The sequence below is a fragment of the Artemia sp. Qi Xiang Cuo genome, chromosome 1 (assembly GCF_049724085.1).
Source record: "Artemia sp. Qi Xiang Cuo chromosome 1, ASM4972408v1, whole genome shotgun sequence".
Taxonomy (NCBI): Eukaryota; Metazoa; Arthropoda; class Branchiopoda; order Anostraca; family Artemiidae; genus Artemia; species Artemia sp. Qi Xiang Cuo.
Genome location: NC_142794.1, coordinates 62,576,409 through 62,603,115, shown reverse-complemented (window position 1 = coordinate 62,603,115; position 26,707 = coordinate 62,576,409). Strand labels below are relative to the sequence as shown.

The 26,707-nt window shown below is 37.8% G+C and overlaps 1 protein-coding gene across 1 annotated transcript in view; it reads right to left on the bottom strand.

The window, feature by feature from the left end:
• The window catches only part of LOC148956575 (uncharacterized), a 91,473-nt gene that overhangs the window by 5,548 nt on the left and 59,218 nt on the right, over positions 1-26,707 (bottom strand). The window contains exons 7-9 of the mRNA XM_089091244.1: positions 22,721-22,879; positions 14,808-14,900; positions 3,845-4,025 (exon numbers count right to left, since the gene is read on the bottom strand). Coding sequence (XP_088947370.1) covers positions 3,845-4,025; positions 14,808-14,900; positions 22,721-22,879 — 433 coding nt within the window. The remainder of the gene's footprint in view (positions 1-3,844; positions 4,026-14,807; positions 14,901-22,720; positions 22,880-26,707) is intronic.

Here is a 26,707-nt window from a genome sequence, read left to right as displayed (position 1 = left end):
CCTCTTACACAGATGTACTTTTTTTTCTTGTGGTCTCAAAGTTGTTGAATTGCGAACCTGCTATTCCTATTGAAAACGACAATGATGTGCAGTCATTCTAGAGGCTTACGTCTCCTCTAATTGTGACATACTACCAGCGATTATTTGTTATCATCGGTGTAGAAATGACCGCCCTCTAGCAGCAGTACAGACGGCATTGCCAAAAGAAGAAGCTGCAACCCCTCCCTCTCCCAATAAAAATAGCCAAGAAGGCAGAAAGGCTATCAGTATAGGCCTAAACAGTTACCTTACTGTTGTTTTAACCGTTTAAGCTAAATTTTTGACGTTGGTTTATAAAAACTTTTAATAAAGTTTTAGTTTCAATGATCAAAGTAGCACAGAAAAGTTATAACTCCGAAATTGAGCCCTGTTACCGAGAAATCTTGGTGACAAATTATCGTAACCTAGTGGGAAAAAAACCCCAAGCGCTGTCCTGCACTTTTGCTGTAACTACCTAAGCAGTATAATAGACGGGCAAAAATGTCGTACCCGTTTTTTGTTTGACCTTTTGACCAAGTAAATTCCGCCAAACAACCAAAATTCTACCGGCAGCTCTCCCAAAATAACAGCTTTAAACTGATGTTTAAATTGTTGGTTTATCTAACATACCTTCAGCTTCAGATTTTTTTCTTTCAATTGTGTTTTTCTCAAAATATGAAATGGTGAAGAAACGACCTTTCTTGCTATCAACTAGCGAATTGTACGAATACCAAGCGAGAACAAAAGGTATTTTTTTACAGTAGGCCTAAGGAGGGGGGGGGGTCTTCTATTCAATCTTCTATTTTCAATTTTCTTTTGTACTTAATATTGAAAATAAACATTAAAATTTAATAACCATAATAAACATAAAATAAACATAACTGATGAGCTTTCAGCAATTAATATAATTATACATCAAATATTCACTTTAATTTATTAAAGTGATTATGGGTCTGGGGAAAAAAAGGTGTGGAGGGTGAGGGGGGGGGGGTGGCTAGTTGCTCTCTGATCTCTTTTGACCCTGAAAAAGTAAACTAGAACTTTTAATTTCAAGTCAAACGAGCCCTCTCTGAAGTTTATACGAGAGTCCCTTTCATAAGAACCATATACGACCCCAGGACATAACTTACAATGCCTACTCCCGGGCCCTAGGGGGTTGTGTCGACACCGGAGTTTTGTTATTTGACCTTTGAACTAGTTTTAAAAAAGTGGCCATCTCAAATTTGTATCGGATGGGTTTACGGAAAAAAGGGCGTGGGTGGGGCTAGCCGCCCTCCGATCTCTTTTGACTCTTAAAAATTGAACTAGAACTTTCAATTTCAATTCAAATCAGCCCTCTCTGAAGTTTATAGGAGCATCCCTTCCATAAGAACCATATATGTCACCAGGGCATAACTGGCAGCACCTGCCCCCGCACCCTGGGGGTTTTATCGACACTGGAGTTTTTTTATCTGACCTTTGAACTATTCTTAACAAAATGGCTATATCAAAATATTTATCGGATGCATTTGGGGGAAAAGAGGCGTGTGGGGAAGGGATAATTACCTTTTGACCTCTTTTGACTCTTAAGAACTGAACTAGAATTTTCAATTTCCAATCAAATGAACCCTCTCTGAAGCTTATACGAGCATCCTTCGATAATAGCCATATATGCCCACCAGGCATAACTTACAACGCCTATCCCACGTTATATGATCATTGAACCATTTTAAATAAATGCTCTCTCAATGTTCACATCGGATGGTTTGAAGAAAATAGGGCGTAGAGAGGAAAGGGGGAGGCTAGTTACCCTCCTGTCTCTTTTGACTCTTAAAGATGAACGAGAAATTTCAATTTCCAATCAAATGAGTTTTCTCCGAAGTTTAGAAGAGCATCCCTTCCATAATAACTATATATCCCCCCAGAGCATTACTTAAAACGCCTGCCTCCGGGCCCTGGGGGGCTGCGTCGACACAGGAGTTTGTCTAATCTGATTTTTGAACTATTTTTGATGAAATGGCTATTTTAAAGTTTTTATCGGATGGGTTTGGGAAAAAAGAGTGTGTAGTTGGGGGGGGGGGCTAGTTGCCCTTGGATATCTTTCTGACTATTAAAAATTGAACTAGAACTTTCAATTTCCAATCAAATGAGACATATCTGAAGTTTATACGAGCATCCCTTTCATAAGAACCATATACACCCCCAGGACAACACTTACAACACCTACCCCTTGGGCCCTAGGGGGTTCTGTTGACATTTGTGTTTGTGTTATCTAATTTTTGAGCAATTTTTACAAAAATGGCTATCTCAAAATTTGTAGTGGATGGGCATGGGGAAAAAGGCGTGGGGGGCCATAGTTGCCCTTAAATCTCTTGACTCTTAAAAAGTGAACTAGAACTTTCAGTTTCCAATCAAATGACTCCTCTATGAAGTTTATACGAGCATCCCTTTCATATTAACCGTACATGCCTTCAGGGCATAACTTAGAACGCCTTCCCCCGGGCCGTGGGGGGTTGTATTGACGCCGGAGTTTTTCTTATCCAATCTTTGAACTATTTTTAACAAAACTTTTATCTAAAAATTTTCATCGGATGGGTTTGGAAAAAGAAGGGGTGGGGGGGGGGGGGTCTAGTTGCCCTAGGATCTCTTTGACTCTTAAAAAGTGAACTCGAACTTTTGATGTCCAATGAATTGAGCCCTCTTTGAAGTTTATAAGAGCATCCCTTTCTATATAATAACCATATATACCCCAGGGCATAACTTACAACGCCTGCCCCTGGGCCCTGGGGGTTGTTTCAACACCTGAGTTTTGTTCTATGACTTTTGAATTTTTTTTAATAAAATGGCTATCTCAAAATTTTCAAAAGGCATGGGGGGGGGGGCTAGTTGCCCTCCAACCTCTTTTGACTCTCAAAAACTGAACTAAAACTTTCAATTTTCAATGAAGTGAGTCCTCTCTGAAGTTTTTACGGGCATCCCTTCCATAAGAACCATATATTCCCCCAGGCCATAACTTAAAACGCCTGCCCTCAGGCCCTGGGGGAGGGCTTTGTCGACCCCTGAGTGTTGGTTATATGGTCTTTGAACTATTTAAAAAAAAATGGCTATCTCAAAGTTCTTATCGAATGGGTTGGAGGAAAAAAGGGCGGGATGGGAGGGGAGCTAGGTGCCCTAGGACATTATAACTTTCAGTTTCAAATCAAATGAGCCCTCTCTGAGGTTTATGCCTCCAGGGCATAACTTATAACTCTTGTCCTGAAGACTGTGGAGGGAATGTCCTGCTAAAAAATATCAAATTTTGATTGATTGTGTTTGGGGAAATGGTTGGTGTGGCAGGGGTGTTAGTTGCCTTCTAATCACATTCGACTATTGAAAAGAGCACTAACCATTTCAATTTCCAATCGAATGAGCCCTTTTTGAAGTTTCTTGGACAAAAATTTCTATAAAAACCTTATTTTCCCCAGGGTATAACTTACAACCCTTGCCTTGAGCGCTGTGGGGGGAGTGTCCTCCTCAAAAACATAATTTGTATCCAGAAATCAACTACGTACAACAAAATGGCTCTCTCAAAATTTGGATTGCGTGTGTTAGGGGAAAGGGTGGGCATGGAAGGGGTGTTAGTTGCCTTCCAATCACTTTTGACGCTTAAAAAGGGAACTAGAACTTTCGATTTCCAATTGAATGAGCTCCCTTTGAAGTTTATGCGACCACCCCTTCCATATGAATTGCCTCTGGGGAAAAAAGAAATAATAATAAAACATTGGAGCCGTATGACCTTTACTATAGGCAACACTATAGCGTTGGCTTTGAAATTGGGTAGATACACTTTTTCTTCATTTTTTCTTACCTATGTCACAGAAAAGGGGAACTCCCTTATATGCAAGTTTCTCTAGAACGGATTCATACGACTTAGATGCATAATACAAGCGTAGCCGAGATTCGGTATTTCGCTTTCCAACAACCGTCTCAGCATTGTTCTCGTATAATGTTTCTTCACACCTGGGCATGCACTTGCACTGACCCTCATCCTATAAAAAATAACAGAAGAAGGAGAGGAATCAATCACAAAAAAACAGAAGGCATTATTATTAAAATTATGCTCACATTAGCGAACATAAACGTACTAATTTATAATAGACTAGACACAACATGTGTTTTCGTAGGCTCCTTTCGCTTTCTGCTTCAAAGTTCCCAACATTAGCTCCCTAAGGTTTCTGATAGGTTTCTGAAGTTTGAAGTAGTTGAGACTTGAGACAGACAAAGACTGCGTTTAGGTCTGATTATCTAAACTGAATCATTATTCACCATTGTTGTTAGACACAAGATGACTGTTTGGCTGCTGAGGTATTGTTACGTCTCTTCTATATTAATTAATTTAAAACAAAATTCCACAAAATAAGTTTTTCAAAGAAAAGTAAAGAGCTCCATTAAGCCAAGAATGAGTAGAAATAAAGTCAAATCATCCTCCAAGCCTAAAACTACCACAAATCACTATCAATACTACTACTACTACTACTACTACTACTACTACTACTTACTACTTCTACTACTACTACTACTACTACTAACAACTCACAACAGCACCAAGCCGCCTGAGGCTAACACAGCCACACACGCTCCTCCTCCATCCCAATCTCTTTACACCCACCGACGAAGTTCCCATTTCCTTTAAATCTTTGTTTATGACGTCCTCCCACCCGAGACGAGGACGACCTGCTTTCCGTTTAGCCCTAGACGGTTGGCCAAAAAGAACAATATTCGGCAGTCTGTCATCCTTCATCCGCACAACGTGCCCTAGCCACCTCAACCTTTCTTTCATTAGAGCCATAGAGACCGGTATTAAACCACATTTTTCGTACAGCCTATTGTTTGAAATACGGTCAGTCAGCCGGGTACAAAGAACAATCCTAAAGCAATTTCTCTGGAAAACATCTAGAAAATCCTCATCCGCTCTTCGGAGTGCCCATGCTTCAGAACCATATTTGACCACTGTCAGCACTGCAGCTTATAATATTCTAATCTTGGTTTGCAAAGTTATCTTCCTATTCTTCCAAACTTTTTTAACGGTGAAAAAACACCCTTAGCCAGGGTTATTCTACTTTTAACATCTGCACTGCTCCCACCATCTTTACTAATAATATCACGAAGGTAAGTGAGGCTGCCCACCTAATCAATGTTTTCATTTCCCAACTTTACCATTTCATCTTCACTTATTCCTAGCCTTAGTGACTTAGTCTTCTTAACATTAATTTTCAAACCTATTCTAGCAGCATGAAGTCGCAAAACCTCTAAAAGTTTATTCACTTTGCTGACACTTTCATCTAGGATGTTGATGAAAGGATGTAGGATGAAAGGATCTAGGATGTTGAGGAAATTTTAGTTTTAAATTAACCCTTGACACTACTAGATGGTGATCTTTACTTTTAACATCAATAACATCACTCCTATATACCCTAGTATCTTGTATTGATCCTGCCAGTCTTCGGTTTACTATAACATAATCAATAAGGTTTGCTGTCTTACCATCACGTGAATACCATGTTAACTTATGAGTCATTTTATGACCAAACAACGTATTGGTTATAGCTAGATTGCTATACCTACAAAATTGCAAAAACCAGTATCCATTACTGTTTTCTTTTCCTACACCAAATGTACCTAGGCTAGGATACCATCTATCCCTATTTCTACCGACCTGATCTCCTAGTAAAATAATAATGTTTTCTACCTGGGACCCTGTCTATTTGCTCCTGTAATTGTAAGTAAAATTCATTTGAGTCACTAGTATCTCCGTCAGTCGGTTCTACAGGGGCATAGACTACTATAACTGATACCCTGAACGTTATAGTCATAAAATGAGCAATTAATATTCTATTATTAATACCTTCCCAACCTAAACAAGACTTAGGAGCTTCCTTACTCATCATGAGCCCTAGTCCCTGTCTATATACCCCATCCTTCCTTTCTGAGTAAACAAATTCTATATCACCTAATTTCATGCTTCGTACCCCTGGGATATGAGTTTCTGAAACTTTTAATAAGTTCAGTTCGAATCGTCTGAATTCGTCAGTCAAAATGTTGATACGATGGCCATTGTTTAACGTCATAAAATTCCAAGTTCCAATTTTCATGTTCTTTAAACCATTGAAATTATTTTGGCCTCAGGAAAATCAATGATCCCGGATGCAACGTGCAGGACAGGGATCACATATCTTATCAAGTCTACACTGAAGTGCTTAAGCCGGCTTAGAACCGGACGGCAAGAAGTCCCTGGGACATCCATGAATGGAGGCTTTGTGCAATCCTGGGCCCATCTTGGCCACAACATGGTTTTCAGCATTTGGAGATGTTCATCTATCAACAAGAGTCGAAATCCTGCACAGATAATATCAAGCCTTTTACCTCCGACTCATTATATATTCATGCCTACAATTATTATGCTACTACGGGGAGGCAGTCCATGGCAGATAAATTAGCTAGGAAGAGGTCTTTCAGCCCGAAGACGCCCGTCAAAACATACCAAACCCAGAATAATTATCTATTACCCAGAATCCCGTGCGAATGCTCTGTCGTTTACTAGGCTATAATTTCCTCAAGGGTCGCCACTTTTCAAGTAAGAATAGAGTTGACCGCATAGTCTCCAGTGTTGATAGTCTCAATGGACTTGTAGACACACCAGTGTCTTTTGTCTGTACACTTGAGGGGCTTTCTTCCTCCTCCGCCTGTATTTATGACCCAGGGTGAGGGTGCCCCAATTTCTATTATGAACCCCGAAGGACAAGGTCCCACCCTTGGTCCGTGCCTCTTATGGAGGTACCCTACATGTATAGGGCATTCCCCTATCACCACCTGGGGACACGATGAGTGGTCTGGTAGAGGCCAGGAGCATAAGCTAAGACAATAAACCCAAAACAATAAAATGAAAGTAGATTTCCAAAATGATGATAGAAATTATGGTACTTAGGCTACATGTTATAGCAACCACACTAAAGAACTGAAATTAGTCATAGTGAAATATACAAAAATATGATGAAAAAATAATACTTTAGTAACATAATTATGGAAATCACAACAGAGAATTATGATAAGCAGGCTACCTAGAATGCATCATATTAAATACTTAGCCTAATTATCTCTATAGATTAAATAGTTAATTAAAATATACTGACATGGTACCATTATCTCACTCAGGCTAAGCTGAATGTCTCCAAGTGGACACATAAAACTGGTTTTAATACAGATCAAGAACAAAATTTGGTCACTATAAAAAACTAAACGCTAAGTACCTTAAAATCATCTAACATTGCTAAAGATAACAGATGCAATTTGAACTTATGCATCCTTGCTTCTCAAAACTAAAATCTAATTACCTCAAAATCATCTAGCATTGCTAAAAATAACAGATGCAGTTTTACCTTATGCATCATTGTTTCTCAGCTAGTATTTTCATCTAGTATTGCTAAGGATAGCAGATGCAGTTTGACCCTATGTATCCTTGCTTCTCAAAACTAAAAGCTAATCTAGCATTTCTAAGGATAACAGATGCAATTTGACCTTATGCATCCTTGTTTCTCAAACTAAAAGCTAAGTACCTCAAAATCATCGAGCATTGCTAAGGATAACAGATTCAATATGACCCTATGCATCCTTGCTTCTCAAAACTAAAAGGTAATCTAGCATTTCTAATGATAACAGATGCAATTTGACCTTATGCATCCTTGTTTCTCAAAATAAAAGCTAAGTACCTCAAAATCATCGAGCATTGCTAAGGATAACAGATTCAATATGACCCTATGTATCCTTGCTTCTGAAAACTAAAAGCTAATCTAGCATTTCTAAGGATAACAGATGCAATTTGATCTTATGCATCCTTGCTTCTCCAAACTAAAAGCTAAGTACCTCAAAATTATCGAGCATTGCTAAGGATAACACATGCAATATGACCTTATGTATCCTTGCTTCTCAAAACTAAAAGTTAATCTAGCATTGCTAAGGATAACAGATGCAATTGGACCTTATTCAACCCTGTTTCTTAAAACTAACAGCTAATCTAGCATTGCTAAGGATAACAGATGCAATTTGACCTTATACATCCTTGCTTCTCAAAAATAAGAGCTAAGTAGCTTAAAATCATCTATTACAAAAAATAGCTGAGTTAAACTCAAAACGAGCAACAATTAATCTGAATAGGGTTGATAACCCCAATGCCTTCTCAAGACCAGAACATAATTTGTGCTTTACTGTAAAAAAAAAAAACAACAACAAGTTACCGTGGATTGTCAATTTAATTGACATATACTGATATTTAATCCTTTATTTATTGATATTTCTTTAAAACTTTATTATAAAGTTTTGTTAATTTTAGTTATGAAAGTAAGAAAAGTGAAAACATTTTAAACGTATTTTGTTTTTTGAAGTAGAAAAATTAACTAGAAAAACAGTTATAAAACAAGTCAAACCTAAAACAGACAGGAATTGCCACAAATCAGAGCGGGGCTACCACCCCCCACACCCTTTAAGGGCTAGAGTGTCCATTGCGATTAACCGATAACGGCATGCAATATGAACACTTGGCTTTTTATTGTGTGGTTATAACATCAGCAAAAACCAAGAAAAACAAAAATCACCGTGTTAGGCTACCGCAAACATGGGTGGGGTTACCAGCCCTTCAAAATCTCCAAATGCTAGAAAGTCCATACATCGTAAAAGAAAACTGGACGCTGTATTAATCGAGGGAGTAGATAGAAAAACAGTTTCTTAAGATAGATGCATCTGGGATTCTAAGGTTCCGAACCAATCAGAAAATATCAAAGTTTTGGGCACTATGAATCAATTCAGCCGATCTTTTTTTTTTTATCATTTTATGTGCTGGGATCTGACATGCCCAGGTACTTATGGCTCCAGTGATGCCGGAAGGCGAACCAAAACATAAGCCAGAACCTTTGATAAATAAGCCAGAGCCCATGAAAAAAAAATTAAAATAAGCCAGACAACGTTTTGCAGCCAAATCCCACTCCACTTTTACCTCGCTTGCTTACCCTTGGATAGAGCCTTTGAAAAACAAGCCACAAATTAGCCAGACAACATTTTGTCCCAAATCCAAATCTACTTTTGCTTGCTGACCTTCGGTTCACACTGCTGTGCTTTCACGCAGAAACAACCAAATTTGTGAACCAAAAAGTGATCTGCTAAATTTGATCCGTTTTTGGCTGCAGTTTTATGCGACATAATGCGACACAAGTGTAAAAAACTCAACGAAGTTTCGAAATTTCCAGGCTGACTCACCAATTCATCCGTTGTTACCCTTGCTGAAAGTTTTCTTATGCATAGTGTACGAAGAGCAGTCCTCCTTATATAGAATTGATTTGATTATTTATAGTGAAAATAAGTTTTTAGTGTCCATGTTCCTTTTTTCTTTTTATATAGTACTCCGTCAGTCCCCTTTTTGTAGACGGATGAGAAATACATTATTATTATTAATATATGTTTGAAGACTATGTAAAACCTGAGTTATATAGACAATGCAAAGTATGAGTAACTTATTACTTAGAAAACTTTTGGGATGCAAGAAACCACAGAGCTTTCTTCTTACCAGTATCAACTTCAAGAAAATATTTTCTTCCCAAAAATGTAATTCCCACCAAAAAACAAGGTAGAGCACAATCAAATAAGCCAAGACTTAAGCAGGGTAAATTAAAAAATAAATTCACTCCCACCACCGTCAAAATAAGCCAGTCTAGCAGGATATAAGCTAATATGGCAACATTGCGTGGGAAGAGCTCCCTTGATAATGGTAACTGACTGAATCACACTACAAAAAGTTTGCTGGTTTTTACAATATCACTGGTTCCTTTAGGCATTAGAGAAAAGTCTAAACATAACTAACTTAAATCAATTTACCGAATTTTCCTTCTTTTTAGAATTTCAGTTTGTCCGTTTAAGCTTTTGAGAAAACCCCCAGCTTTCCCGTTTCCCATAAAGTGAAATCCAGATGTCATATCTTTACTTGTTTCTTTTCTTTATCGTTACCGTCAAGTTTTTTATTGCAAAGATTGTTGGTAAAATTTGGATATAATTTGTCTGGTTACTGAAGTGGGAAGGTTGTATTTATTTTGATATTGACTAGACTATAGAAAAATTTTTGAGCGAACGAAAATCAATTTTGTAATCTAAAGTAGGTTAAGTAGTGTGCCTGAGAATCTTACCTAGTCTGTGAGACAGACTAGGTTCAGTTCACTACGTCGAGTTCACTTAAAATCAGCGGAAGCTCTAAACGAGTAAGCGTCGGAGATTTCCACTAGGAAGAGACCTTCTCAAAATGCAAGAGCAAGTGTGAGGTTTTAAAAATAGCCCGGAGCTTGGTGGAAAGGTCCAGTAGTTCTAAAAAGGAGGGATTACGACAGAGTTAGAAGCTTTTTTCCTTGAGACTTTTTCTACGACAGAAGGTTGTAAGGCAAGGATCGAGGAGCCGTAAGGAAAAGAAGGGATAAAAGTCTTTCGTAAGCTTTCAGCAAGTGTTCAGGTCTTGGGTAATAGAAATCTCATAATGAAATCCAAAGGATGTGACGCCTTTTAATTAGCTTAAGGCAACACTGAAAGCCCCAACGTCAAGCTTGTCATTGCAACATGCAGCAAATCAGCAGCAGCCTGCATTAACACACGCCACAATTAGGCCCAAGCTAATGAAGAAGACAGAAATATTTGAAATAAAAACACATTTTAAGCCTGCTTGATAGCACTGCAACTTAAAGCGGCTGGCACAGGGAACAGTGCCACACAGTACTCAGTGCTGTTCCATTCTGTCCGGTCCCGTGTTTGAGACAATGTTAAGTTTGCATGTGACTAAGGCAGCAATACCTGAGAAGTATTTTGTCACTACTGAAACGTATATTATACGCTTATATGTCTTAATCCAACCTTGCTGAGAAAACAGACAGAAAATGTGATGGAAACCAAATACTGGTCAGCTGGCGAAACTTTACCATTGAAGAAAGAAGAGATAATTTATGAAATTTCAGTCCAATAGAAGTCCAATGAGGTATACCATACCATCTGCAGATATCCCTTCAGAGGAGGCAATTTGAAGCTCAAAGGGAATCTTTTTCTTTTGCTGAAGCTAGTGCTCTAACTTGTAAAATAATTAAAGATTGTTTGAAGATGGGCTATGCAAACAAAGAACAGCGTGGAAAGAAAGGGGAGGAAGCTTTTTTTCTTTCTTTCCCAGCAGAGAAAGAAAAAGAATCCAGAAGAGTCTTGACGGTAAATGTGGAAAATTTTTCAGAGTTTTTGAGGCTTGCAGATTTGGAAGTTAAGATGCTTATAATGCATCTGATGACGAGGACCAGAGAGAGTTGGTAAGTTGAATAGCAAACTGGTATTTGAGATTTACGGCAATTCTACTTTGACGTCTCACTCTTTTACGGAGGAGGATAAGTACGGAAGAGGCGGAAACTAAAATAAAGGGAAAGGATAGAGGTCGGGTCTCAGGGCAAGGCAAACGACCTGGAGTCCCCCAAGGAATCTGAACAAAATGAAAAAGGTTTCTTGACTTTCAGAGAATGAGCGAGACCTCACAAAAATTTTGACTTCAAGGTTAAGGCTAAGGCTGTAGAAGCTAGACATTTCATTCGAAAGGTCAAGATATTTTACCGAGTTGTTAAGGATGACGATCGGAATTTTGGAAAGATCTTTTGGAAAATCATGCATTTATATATAGCAAAACATTCCGAAGAGTGTGACAACTGCCAGATGACATCCAGAATGTGCCAGACAGAGAAGTTATCATTGAAACCTTCCCTGATTATTGAAACTCTTTTCGGCAAAATAGAAACAGAACCGGTGGGACCTTTACAGCATAGCGAAACCAGTTTCAAGTGAAATATACCACTAACAAACACTGCAGCAAGACATTCGGTGGTAATACCACTTTACTCAACTAATTTACAGAAGATTGCTGACGAATTAATCAATTTTTTCTCCCGGTCCCGGGTGAGGATATCTTTCGATATTCTTACCGACAACGGAATTAACTTTATTTTTCAAGCGATACAGAAACTGTAAGTGGCTCAAAGAAATAAACTTATTCGTGCCAGTGCTGACCGTCTAGAAAAAATTAACTGGCTGAGAAGTTAATTGGGACTCTAGTCGAGAGGTTAAGAAATTCGTCAGAGATGAACCAAAGAAGTAGGATTAGTGATCTCCATATCGTTTCTTTTTTTTATAAAGACACAAAACAGGCTTACAATTCGAATCGATCTATGGGAACCGCACAAGAAGACATCTAAATTTATTGCAAGGGGAGGGGGAGGAGAAGAAGAAATGTGTGTTACCTGGTCAACACACAGGAATGACTTAGAAAATGGACCGAGACCAAACAAAAACCTCATTGTCAATTCAGAACTGGTTGGAGGCCTAGTGTGACCACGATCAAACGGCAAGAGGGTTGGAAGTAAGAGAGGAAGTGCTGGTTCACTTACCTTGTGGTAACAGCAATCTTTAGGTGCAGTTGCAAAGCCCATAAAATCCCCTGAAGAGAGCTGATAGCATTGTTACATGGTAAAATTTTCCCAGGGGGCAATAGAAGTCAAGAAAACTCTATGTAAACCTCCTTACGCAATACCACAGGTTAAATCCAAACGAAATCTTGTTTGGTCAAGTAGACAATTATATGGAAACAAGTCCATAAGAGATAACGGACCATAATAGTAGAGGAAATTATGGAGACATTGGGTAGACGTCCACCAATGAAAACTTGAGTCATGGTCAGTAGAAAGCAATGGCGGTGGCTTTAAGAACATACAAGGCACATAGCTGTTTACTTGGAAAGCGCTAAAACGCCGCCTCTTAGATGTATAAGAAAATAGCCGGCTAGTTACTTATCTTTAGATCGTTTTGCTGTCAACTTAATCAATCTTTGAATCATGTTAAAAAAAACAACACGTTTTTTCAACAGAAAGTAAGCAGCAACATTAAAACTTAAAACGAACAAAATTGTTCAGTATATGAGGGAAGCTGTCTCTTCCTCTGCCCTCGCTCTTTACTCTAAATTCCTAAAGTTCTTCAAAAATATTTATATTTCAAATTCGGTGGCCCTTGTGTTTGACCAGTCTTTCTTAAGGAATTGTGAAAAGAATTCACACTTTAGCGTAACGAGCAAGAATTGAGGAAGGGGAACCCAAAACACGCACGGAAAAAATTCTGTTCGTTTTAAGTTTTAATACTGCTCTTTACTTTCAGTTGAATTTTTTTTTTAATTTGATAACTAGCTGTTTTTCAATCATACCAGGAATTTCTTTTACCTCGTGTCAAATTTCGCCTGGAAAATTCCCCCTAGAACCATTCCTCCCACGGATAATTCTCACTATTGGAAATCCTCCTGCAAAAAATTCCCCCTAGGAACTTCTGAATATTTTCAAATAGCAATCACTATAGGCAAACAATGGGTAAATTTCATGACATAGAGCCCTTTTCCCATGGACTGTGGAGTTTCAGGTCATCCTCAGAGGCACTGTTAATGGCCTTTACCTACGCTAAACAAAAGGCCCGTAATTTTGCTCTAAGATCTCATATCTTTCTGCAAAGATTTCCGTTCTTTTCACTCATCCTTGCTCTAAGATCTTACAGTTCACTGATGTTAGTAAAAAGTTTGAAGGACGCCATCTTTCTGCCATCATGTACTGTTTTGTCCTAGGTGATTCGACGGATGAGTAAGTGCTCATTTATCTCAGTTACTAAATTAGGGAGACAGTTTTTTTTTTTTTTTTTTTTTTTTTTTTTTTATCAAGTAATTACCTGTAATATATTATATAGAACAATGATCAGAGAACTTCTATGATATGCTCATCATTGTTCTTAGACCGCTGATCAGAGCAGAATGATGAAAGACGTTTGCAAAAGAACGCTATAGGATAGCCAACAGGAGCTTTTATACAGGAGCTTGAAGCCTCTACAGTAGGGTTCCCTGATATGAAGAATCTAATAATGATTTTCATTACAATCGCTAGGTTAAATTCCCCCGCCCCCTTTTTTTCGAATATCAGCGATATTTCCTAAGGCTGGTATTTTTTTATGGGTAACACTACACTTACTAATTTTTATACTGCTGGAATGAGTATAAAAATTCAATTCTCTTGGTACACCCTATTGATCTTTAAGGTCTGTTTTTTAGAGTTTTGGTCACTATTGGGCCTATTATTTACTATTCGCACTTTTTATTTACAGTTCAATACCACGAACTGTTTGATTGAGTAAAATGGCTATATCCAAGTTTTGGTCCGGTAGCATAGGAACAGGGGCGTCCTGGGGGAGGGGGAGGGCCACCCTGAACTTTTTGATATTCGGTAAAATTTTCACCGAAGGCGATAGTTTCGGCATAAATTTTGCAAAATCGGTCGAAATTTAGCAGCATTCTTGATTTCTGCAGAAAATTCGGCATAAATCAAGTAGCGATTCGGTAAAATATACGAAGATCCCCCCCCCCAATAAAATAAGCTTCAGGATGACCCTGCATAGGAATCATAGGAACATGAGGCAGGAGTAAAAACGGACGCAGGAGTGGGAAAGGTCCGATTTAATCTGTCGGGCAAAAAGTCATCGAAGTCTTAGGCACCTGCCATTTCTAGCTCAAGAAATTAGGAGTTAGTAAGTCTCATATCAAAATGGGGTTAAGCTAGAAAGTTACAAGCTCGAAACTTTCCCCTTAAAACGTAACAGAGTGTATCTATAAGGGGGAGGAGGGATCCAGGCATATTCACATGATTTTTTTTACAAGTACGTGAGAATTCATATTTCCAAAAAGTTTCACTGCTTACCCACAAACCATCTTCAAGCATTTTGAACACTAAAGATTCAGTCTGTTGGTATTCCTCAGAGGTAGAGCAAAGTCTTGTAGATTTGTATTTACCCTAAAATAAGAAATAAAACTGTTCAATTATGATGATATGCTGTTGATTAATGTTATACTGAACTATACTGTTTAAAATTTATCTTAATTTGGTTAAACTGCAAATAAGGTTCTAGTATTTACTAAGCCTAGAGGATAGAGTTAATAGAAATCGGCAGAACATTTTGAGAATGTGCTAAAACGAGTAGTATCCTATTAATTACTTCAAAGACATCTCTAGGGAAATTAGCATTGAGTTTCAAAGACATCCCTACCCCTTTTCCCATAGGATTCAAAGTCATGCCCTCTGACGTCCCCTCGAAGCTGTTTCTAGCTGGTAAGATTCCCATTTTTGGCAAGAATTCAATGTCCTTGGCAAGAGTTCAATGGCTGGGTTAGGTCAGGTGAATTTCTACGGCAGCCCTCTGACACCACAACACACCCAGGCGAGATTTCGAGGAAACACCCTCGCACCTGGTTCTAGGCAGAATCATGTCTAGACACGTCCCCAGGTGGTAGAAACTGGAATGTGGTCGATATAACACGGAAGAATATGGGGAGCCCCTCGCACCTGTTTCTAGTTGGCAAGATTTCCACCCCTTGCAAGATTCCCATTTTTGACAAGAGTTCAATGTCTTTGGCAAGAGTTCAATGGTTCGGTTAGGTCAGGTGTTTTTTCTATGACACACCCCTTTGTTTTTCTGTGACAGCCCTCTGACGTTACCCTCGCACCTGTTTCTAGCTGGCAAGATTCCCATTTTTGGCAGGAGTTCAGTGTCCTGGGCAAGAGTTCAATGGTTGGGTTAGGTGAGGTGAATTTCTACGGCAGCCCTCTGACGTCACAACACACCCTGGCAAAATTGCAAAAACACAACCTCGCACCTGTTTCTAGGCGAAATCATGTCTAGACACGTCCCCAGGTGGTAGAAACTGGAATGTGATCGGTATGATACGGAATGGGGAGCCCCTCGCACCTGTTTCTAGTTGGCAAGATTCCCACCCCTGGCAAGATTCCCTTTTTTAGCAAGAGTTCAATGTCCTTGGCAAAAGTTCAATGGTTTGGTTAGGTCAGGTGTTTTTCTATGACATACCCCTTTGTTTTTCTGTGACAGCCCTCTGACGTCACCCTATCGCCTGTAGAATGCGGTCAGCTGTTTCTATCGGAGCCCTGTTTCTAGGCTAGATTTCCACCCTTGGCAAGAGTCCAGACATACATACCTAAAATATGGTCCGTATAATACACAAGTTTTAATAGAAGGGTGGAGCTCTTAACCCCTCGCAACTACGCAATGTGGTTACCGATTCTATTAAAGGGAGCAAAGTTGCCAAGACTCCGTGACACACCCCTCTGGACCCCAATGACGTCATACGACTTACCCCGTTTCAAATAGAGAGGACTAATATGCCTAACTTTGCGACAGGTCCCATGGGGGAGTCCCCACTTATAACGTTACGAGGGCACACACCCTATGTAATTATTGTGCAACACCGTTACGTAATACTTTTTTTCGTCCCGAAACCCCCAAGTGATTTTTTTATTAACTTAATACATTAACTTAATGGCGATACACACTTTATGTAAAGTCACCGCATCTTACGCATGGATGGCGCAACCATCACTGCCAGATAGTATCATTTGGACATTTTCTCCCAAAAGCCTCAAGAAAACTTCTTTTTCGGCGTTTCATTGTTCGCCCGAAACACCTTTCATATTTTTTCTTTTCTATAGTTCCTGACCCCGTCAGGACTCGAAAAGTCATTCCCTTCCAATGTTACAGTGCCCCAAGCAAGTCGTCCATGAAACCATTTGCAATATTTTGTATCTGGTACCATATTCTGAAAATAACCTATTGCGTGATACTTGAGCTTCCCATTTCTGGCAAACACTAGAATGACGTGTTTACAACCAAAATTTGGCACACACTCGGCGAACATCCATATCCAGAGGCAACAGCTCTCAAGGTGTTTTTAGTAAGAAAGGGGAAATGCGTGCTTAAATTATGTAAACAAATAGGTATGAGAGACGCATCTCAGGTTTGAGAGATGCAGACATTGTAAATAAAAACAAATTAACAGAAAAAAATTAAAAGATGAAAATGCCATATCATAATATACGGAAAAAGAACCCTCTATTATAGAAAACTTGGGCTTCTAGCCTGCAATCACAGAGGGTAGGAGAGGGGGAGTGATATTAGACATGGGTTTGGAGTAATAAGGTTGATATTAGATGAAATTCAAGAAAAATTAAGAGCTGCTAAGGAAAATATCCATTTCTTTGAGTACCTGTCAGACTTTCATCTCTTCCATGGGAAAAATTCCACAATGTCTCCATCCTAACTTTTAAGCTGTAGATCACCCCATAATGACATTACATGACCCCTCCCCCCACCCTGACAAGACATCATCTCCACCAAGACATTTTTTAGGCATTTCCCATTACAAATTATGTCTTTAAATCCTGTGATTCAAGTTTTTTGGAACCCAAGGCAGTCATGATGTCCCACAAAATATTCTAAAACACCATAGCATTTCACACATCTGACACCAGTACCCCCACCCCCTCCTCACCCCGCCCCTTGGGTGACCTCATATTAGTGATACATTTATACCATATTAAGAGGTATTTTTGAAAGACTTTTAAAGAAATGCATCGTTTCATTAAGTATTGTTAGATTTCACCCCCCTCTAGTGAAAAATTCATTTAACACCTCCCAACTTATCTTTAAGCTTTAGAGTATACTAGTCAATGACAATGCATACCACCTTGGTAAATTATGAATGATATTAAACACCCCCATGGCATCGCCACATCTCCCCCAAGACATATCAGACATTTTCTAATAAAATTATGCCTTTAAATTCTGTGATTTAAGTTTTTGCAACCCAAGCCTATCATGATGCACCACAAAAACTCCACATCGCCATCGCATCACCCCCCTCCATCACCATATGCCTCCAGACCCCATCCCCTGGGCGAGCTGATATTAGTGGTATATTTAAACCATATTAAGAGGTATTATTGAAAGACTTTTACCAAAAATATCCATTTCATTAAGATAAATGTATGAATATTTAACAAGATTGAACACTGTCGAACAATGTTATATTTATAATGTTTCGTTACAAAATGCGGTAATTTTCAAGTGGTTATTTATTGTTACCCTGCCTCCGTCCACTAAGGTACCGACCTGCTTGCTGGTTACCCCCGAAGTAGTGTCCTGTCCCCCGAGCGGTTTGTCTCAGCCTGAGGAGCCCCAAGGGCAAGTTTTTTCAGCAAAAATATCAAAACACGCAAAAGAGGGAGAATTCTATTTCGAGAAATTCTGGTTCCCATCTATCCAGCGCACTGCGGGGAAGTTTTGTCAGTGTATACTCATTTCTGGGACGGAATCCGGAATTCGGCTAGGCGATAAAGGAGGTTAAAAAACGGTCTTGCTCAAGATACCTTAAAATGTAGTAATAATAGGGAAATTATCATAGAATTCCAACGCCAACCCTTTAACGTCACATCATCCCTGTTTCTATAGTTAAGCTAGCAAGATTCACACCCATGGAAACCCACCAAAGATTCCTGGCGTTCTAATGTCTCTTCTTTATTGGCATGATTCCAAGCGATTTTGGTGCATTCTTTTTATGGAATATTCCCAGGATTTCCGTGACCAAGTCTAATATGAATGATGCCAGTGTATCTCCTAAGCTAGACTAAAAGGACCCCAGGGGGCTTCAGCATGGCACACACACACACGCGTGCTGCGTGTTAACGACGATGTATATCTTAAGCAAAGATACCTAATGGGAGAGCGTGGAAGATCATCTTGCGAGAAGGGTAGATACCCAAACCATTAAAAAGTATGCTTAAAAGTATATTTTCAACCTATTTCACCCCGAAAATAAACTAAAATATCCCATTAAACACTATATTTTTGAAAACAGAGAAGTCACACCCCTTTTTTACTAGTGTTTTATACTCTAAGCATTTCACCTCACAATGTTACACTATTAATGCCCCTGTTACATACCTCTGTCATCGCCCCATCTCCACTAAAACACTTTCCGGACATTTTCTGTTAAAAGTTTTACTTCAATTCATTCATTTGGGTTCTCACAGGCAATTCACGCCCCAGTGCCATGCTGTAACTTCTCTCTAGAATACCTACGACACCTTCCATCATCATTGTAAGCGTCTTCTAAAGTTTGACAGACAGACACACAGACACACAGACACACAGACACGCAGACAAACAGACACACAGACAAACAGACACACAGACAAAAAGACACACGGACAAACAGACACATAGAAAAAAAGACACACAGACAAACAGATACACAGACAAACAGACACACAGACACACAGACACACAGACACACAGACACACAGACACACAGACACACAGACAAACAGACACACAGAGAAACAGAGACACAGACAAACAGAAACACATACAGACAGACAAACAGACACACAGACGAACAGACACACAGACAAACAGACATAAAGACAAACTGACACACAGACAAACAGACACACAGACAATTTCAGGATTTTCTCGTTGAAATGTAACACTTGGAATATTTTCGTAGTGAGGTTTCTTGTCACTACTACATTCAGTTGATGTTTAAACATTCATTTGGAATTTTTTCCTTCAAATGTAAGACTTGGAATATTTTTGTACTCTTTTCTCCTGGTTCACCATGTCAATGTTACAAAATGCTGATGTTTCAAAGTTCATTTCAGGATTTTTTCGTTGAAATGTAAAATTTGGAATATTTTGTACTGGTTTGCCTTGTCACTGCTACATTTAGTTGATGTTTTAAAATTCATTTGCAATTTTTCCTTCAAATGTAAGACTTGGAATTTTTTGTAGTGTTATGTTATGATTTACCTTGTCACACTTACACTCTCTTGATGTTTCAATGTTCATTTTGGATTTTTTTTTTGTTGAAACGTAAGACATGGTATTTTTTGTACTGTTGTATCATGGGTTATCTTGTCACTGTTACACTCTCTTGATGTTTAAAAGTTCATTTTTAAATTTGTCATTGAAGTATAAGACTTGGAATATTTTCGTAGCGTTGTGTCTTGTACCGTTACACTCTCTTGATGTTCCAAATTTCTGTTTGGAATTTTTTCCTTGAAATATAAGATTTGAAATGTTTTAGTAGTGCTTTACCTTGTCACTGTTACACTCTCTTGATGTTTCAAAGTTCATTTTGGAATTTTTGTCTCGAAATGTAAGACGTGGAATATTTTTATACTGTTCTCTTGTGACCCACCATGTCACTGATACATTCTGTTGATGTTTCAAAGTTCATTTCGGGATTTTTTTTAATTCAAATGTAAGACTCAGAATATTTTTGTAGTGGTTTATCACTACATCACTATGAAAATATTCTAAGTGTTACATTTCAACGAGAAAATCCCAAAATGAACTATGAAACATTAACAGAATGTAACAGTAACAAGGTAAATTACTCCTAAAATATTCCAAGTCTCACATTTCAAGGAAACAATTTCAAACTGAACATTTAAACATCGAAAGAATGTAACACTGTCAAGGTAAACCACGACGCAACACTACAAAAATATTCCAAGTGTTACATTTCAATAAAAAAATTACAAAATGAACTTTGAAACATCAAGAAAGTGTTTCGGTGACATGGTAAACCACGATACAACAGTACAGAAAATTCCAAGTCTTACATTTCAAGGAAAAATTCCAAATTGAACTAAATTGAACTATGAAACATCTACAGAATGTAACGGTGACAAGACACAACACTACGAAAATATTCCAAGTGTTATATTTCAAGACAAAAATACCAAAATAAACTTTGAAACATCAAGGGAGTGTAACAGTGACAAGGTAAACCACTAGTAAGATATTCCAAGTCTTGCATATCAAGGAAAAAATTCCAAACTGAACTTTGAAATATCTACATAATGTAACGGTGACAAGACAGAACGCTAATAAAATATTCCAAGTGTTACATTTCAAGACGAAAATTCCAAAACGAACTTTGAAACATCAAGAGAGTATAAGTTTGACAAGGTAAATCATGACATAACACAACAAAAAATATTCAAAGCCTTAAATTTCAACGAAAAAATTCCACTGAAACATCAAGAGAGTGTTAAAGTGACAAGGTAAATCAGATCAAAGCTTTTCTAGGTCTTGCAGTTCAAGGAAGAAATTCCAATGGCGTGGTGTTGTGTGTTTTTGTGTGTGTGTACGTTTTGTGTGTGTGTTTTGTGTGTTTGTGTGTTTTGTGTGTGTGTGTGTGTCTTTGTGTGTTTTTTTGTCTGTTTTTTTTTGTGTGTGTGTGTTTTTGTGCATGTGTGTTTTGTGTTCGTGTATGTGTTTGTGTGTGTGTGTCTGTGTTTGTGTGTGTGTGTGTGTGTGTGTATTTGTGTGTTTTTGTGTTTGTGTGTTTTTTGTCTGTGTTTGTTTGTGTGTGTTTTGTGTTCGTGTGTGTTTTTATGTGTGCGCGTGTGTGTATTTGTGTTCTGTGCATGTGTGTTTGTGTGTGTGTTTTTTTGTTTGTGTGTGTGTTTGTGTGTGTGTATATGTCTTTGTGTGTGCTTGCGTTTGTATGTGTGTGATTTGTTAGTGTGTGTCTGTATGTGTGTTTTTGTGTGTATATGTGTGTGTTTTCGTGTCTGTGTGTGTTTTGTGTGTGTGTTTGTGGGTGTGTTTTGTGTTTGTGAGTGTGTTTTCGAGTGTTTGTGTGCGTGTGTGTTTCAAACGTTATACGACGCTTACAATGATGATGGAAGGTGTCGTAGAGATTCTAGAGAGTAGTTATAGTCTGGGCTGTGGTGTGAATTGCTTGCCAAAACCCGAAAGAATGAGTTGAAGTAAAATTTTTTACAAAAAATGACTGTAAAGTGTTTTGGGGAGATGGGGCGATGACAGAGGGATGCTGGAGAGTAGTTATAGTGCTGCACTGTGGCGTAAATTGCTTGCGAAAACCCTAATGAAGGACTTAAAGTAAGACTTTTAGCAAGAAATTTCTGAAATTTGTTTTTGGAGGGAGATTGGGCGATGACAGAAGGGGTGTTAGAGAGTAGTTATAGTGTGGTATTGTGCGGAGAATTTCCTGCGAGTACCCAAAGGGATGACTTGAAGTGGAACTTTTAACAAGAAATGTCTGAAAAGTGTTTTGGGGGAGATGGGGCGATGACAGAGGTATCTCACAGGGCAGTAATAGTGTAACATTGTGAGGTGAAATGCTTAGAGTATCAAACACTAGTAAAGAAAGGGTGGACTTCTCTGTTTTCAATAATATAGTGTTTAATGGGATATTTAGTTTATTTTCGGGGTGAAATAGGTTGAAAATCTCCTAGTAGATGAGGGCTGGTGTCGTGTGGAGGGCTGGAGCTAGTGTGAAAACAGTATATATATATATATATATATATATATATATATATATATATATATATATATATATATATATATATATATATATATATATATATATATATATATATATATATATATATATATATATATATATATATATATATATATATATATATATATATATATATATATATATATATATATATATATATATATATATATATATATATATATATATATATATATATATATATATATATATATATATATATATATATATATATATATATATATATATATATATATATATATATATATATATATATATATATATATATATATATATATATATATATATATATATATATATATATATATATATTTTTATTTGATAAGAGAGAGAGGGAAAGAGAGAGAGACAGAGAGAAAGAGAAAGAGAGTGAAAACCCGTAGAAATGGGAGAGATTTAGTAAATTACCTCTGTCATAAAAGGTAAGCGACACCAATTCTCTGTTCCTAAATTTGACAATTTGAAATGGTGCTCAGTAAAACAGCCTAGTTCACACTTTGATACAGAATATGTTGGGTCTGTTGCAGGTTCAACACAGGGCTTATGCCAAACGTTGGTTCCTGTGACCTATAATAATTAAAATACTGAGACGCTAATTTCAGCAGGTGCGTGAAACATTTAGTGAGGAGAAATCAAAAAGAAAATTCCTTGCTGGTTTTGATTCTAAGCATGCTATCCCAATAATCTAGTCAAAACAGAGAGAGAGAGAGAGAGAGAGAGAGAGAGAGAGAGAGAGAGAGAGAGAGAGAGAGAGAGAGAGAGAGAGAGAGAGAGAGAGAGAGAGAGAGAGAGAGAGAGAGACAGAGAGAGAGAGAGAGAGAGAGAGAGAGAGAGAGAGAGAGAGAGAGAGAGAGACAGACAGAGACAGAGAAACTCCTTTTCCAGGAGTTACCGATTCACAAAAATTAGAGGGATAATGATTTGTCTCAACTTTTGTGCGAAGGGTATTCGTCCCTTTTAATGAAAATACCAAAAGAAGGGTAGTTTCAAAATCCGAGAGGGCAATGGGCCCCCCAGACCCCCTCAAAATTGCCACCTCTGATCTGATGAAATTATTTAGTAATTCACAATAGTAGTATCGTGATAGGAACTTCAACGACAGCCCTATTCCTTTTCCCAATACAGCCCTCTGACGTCACAACACCCCTATCAAATTCCCGGGACAGCCTTCTGACGTCACGCGACACACCCTTGCACTGTACAATGCAGTCAGCTGTTTCTAGCAGAGCCCTGTCTCCAGGCAAGATTTCCGCCCTTGGCATGATCCCCGCCCTGACAAAATTCCTCATGTCTAGACGCGTTCCCAGGCGATAGAAGCCATTATATTGATCGAAAATCAGTTTCTTTCTGGAAGTGGGGTAGTCAACATGAGAATGGATGCTTATACATTATTGAATATTGAAAGTGTTGATGAAACGGGACCTAGAGAGCCTAAGGTGTTGGTGGAAATTACAAGGGGTTCACGGCTAACCATACAATGGGACATGATGTATAATGGATATGTTATAACGTTAAGCCAATTCAAGTCGGAAGAACAATTGCGCTTTGCGGCTAAGGTGAATATAGTGCATATACAGAGACTACAAGATGGATTAAATGCGCTAGCAAAATACATTAAGAGAACAATTTATAGAAGACGGTTAGTCTGTATCTGGTAGTTAGAGTGTTAAAATCGATAGACTTAAGAATCAGAAAATCTTACGTAATCTTGTAAAATTGGAACAATGGCTAGTTTTAGATGAAGACTTTCTGGAATTATCTCTACAAAGAAAGCTTCTCGAGAGATGCTCAACGATATAATGGGAACCGATTCCCCAGCTTTGGACTATTTTCGTCGTGGTCCCCAAGCTTTTACTCAATTTATAGATATTTTAATTGAAACAAAACAAAATGATATTGTTGTTTTTCTCTTAATCGCTATTTAGATGGGCATTTTTAACGCTCCTAGGAGACGTTTTTGTTGTTTGAGTGTCAGTTTCTTTCTGAAAGTGAGAGTGTCAGCATCGAAAAATGTTTTACACATGCCCATTATGTATATATGCTATATCATATAAGATGTATGCAGGATATGTTATATCATTAGGCAAATTCAAGTCGGAAGAACAATATGCTCTGCGGCTAAAGTGAATATAGTGCATATACAGGAACTACAAGACAGATTAAATACGCTAGCGAAATATATTGAAGAAAACAATCTATAAAAACGGTTTGTTACTAGCGAAATTATCTTAGTCTGTAATTGGTAGCGAGAGTGTTGAAATGGCTAGATTCGAGAACCAGAAAATATGACGTAATCTAGTAAAATTGGAAAAATACTTAATTTTAGATGATGACTTTCTGGAATTATCGCTTCAAAGAAAAATATTTTCGCGAGAAATGTTTAGCGATATAATGGGAACTGATTCCCCAACTTTGGAGTATTGCATGAAACTTTGTCGTCAGGGCCCAGCTGCTTTTACTCAATTTATAGATATATTATTTTGATACAAAACAAAATGATATTGTGGTTTTGCTTTTATCCACTACTTAAACGGCCATTTTGTAAGAAATCATTTCTAAACATGTTTGTGATGTCAGTCTAGAAGACGTTTTTATTGATCGTGAGTCAGTTGATTTTTGGAAGTGAGACAGTCCACATTGAAAAATGTTTTACACATGTCCATTATGTTTGCATACTTTGGGCAGCTGGTCATCATGTGAGAATTGTAATTTTCCTGAAATGTGTAAATTATGCAATCCGTGTAAATTGCCTAGAGGATATGCAGTGCAAATTAAAGACTGTGATTCCTATCTTGAAGAGATTTGTGACTCTCAGAATAGAGGATTCTTGTGTTCCAATTGTCACTATGATAAATGTGATCAATGGGCAAATAATTACACCGCCTTGATTGCGAAAAACCCAAAGCGGGAGTTCAGTTTATTTTTAAGAAACTGGTATCGTCACAGGTTTTAAATTGTTTTGGGAAGAAGAAAATGGACTACGCTTCAATTGCTGGAATAATAAAATAGTCTGGTTTTTACGACATCGTTATTAAGATACTGGCGACTTTGATTATACACCTATAGACTTCTATTTGGCTGTTACAGACAGTGACCTCTTCATATGAGAATTTTGAATGTGACATTGCTTTCAATAAGCATATTGAAACACATGAATTTTATAATATGAATCAGAGTAATATTATTGACTATAAAAAGAGATTTAATAAAAATGAAGTTACAACTATATTGTAGAAAACGTGGCCCTGACTTTTCCCGTCAAGACTAATACAAATTGAATCCTGATGATCTATTACCACATATCATTTCTTATGTTTACCGCTATATAGAAGAAGAAAACTAAAGGACAGAGTTTTTTGTACATATACAAATTGTATTAATGAACGAACGTCTCCACATTTTTAACGTATTTCACTATTAGGGCACCGAAATTAATATTAAAGAGATAGAAAAAAAGTATATTCAACAAGTAAGTTGTTCAATCGAGGATTGTCACCGTAATAAAATATATTTGGGCATGAAAACCGCAACTTTTCGTTGATAGATCTTGTACCCGCTTCCGATTTTGAATAATATTTTTTCACTCTGCTCAAGCGAATTTTTAATATGAGGTGTGTAAAATGCATACGGTAGGCGAAGCGGGTAAAAAAAAATGCTATATTGGTTCTTGCTTGAAAGATGCATAACCAATGCCCCGTCTTTAGACTGGATGGATGTTATTAACAATAATTAGGGTATTGTCAACATGTTGAATATGCCCCAGGAAATTTGAAGGTATGCAATAGGATTTAAATTTGGACAAGAAGGGGTTCATATTGAAAACGTTGAGTATTTAACTCGTGCTCATGGTGCAAAGTCTAATTAAACACTACCGTCAGGGGTAATTTCCCAATAAGTTTCAAATTGATGCAGCGAGATTAATGAAATGCTTTCCTCCAATGGCTTATCAAAAGTATACTCTAACCGTACATTCCCCATCCGGACAATACTTATATCTTGAGTACCAGACATATCCAATACAATGATGCCAAGAGTTTTCGCAAACATTTCTTCACTTATACCGTGGTCAAATAGTTTTGAATCTCGATCTAGGGATTGCATTGTCAATTCATAGAAGGCCCTATTGGATTTATCAAACGATAAATTGTGGAGAGGAATTCCACTTACTTTAAATACAAGCAATGAAAGTCCAAAGAGTTCAATTTTATGTGGGGAATCTGTCCATGATCCAACAGCGCTGGCACTTTTTAAAAAAGCGAATGCCAGTTTCAAAGGAGTCTCGCCATTGATAAATAATGAATCGCTCGAGGTACGTGTACCTGTAGATATATGACGTTGATTCGTGATTGTATGAGGCACGAGTAATTTGATATTATTTCCAGTAGTTCTTAATTT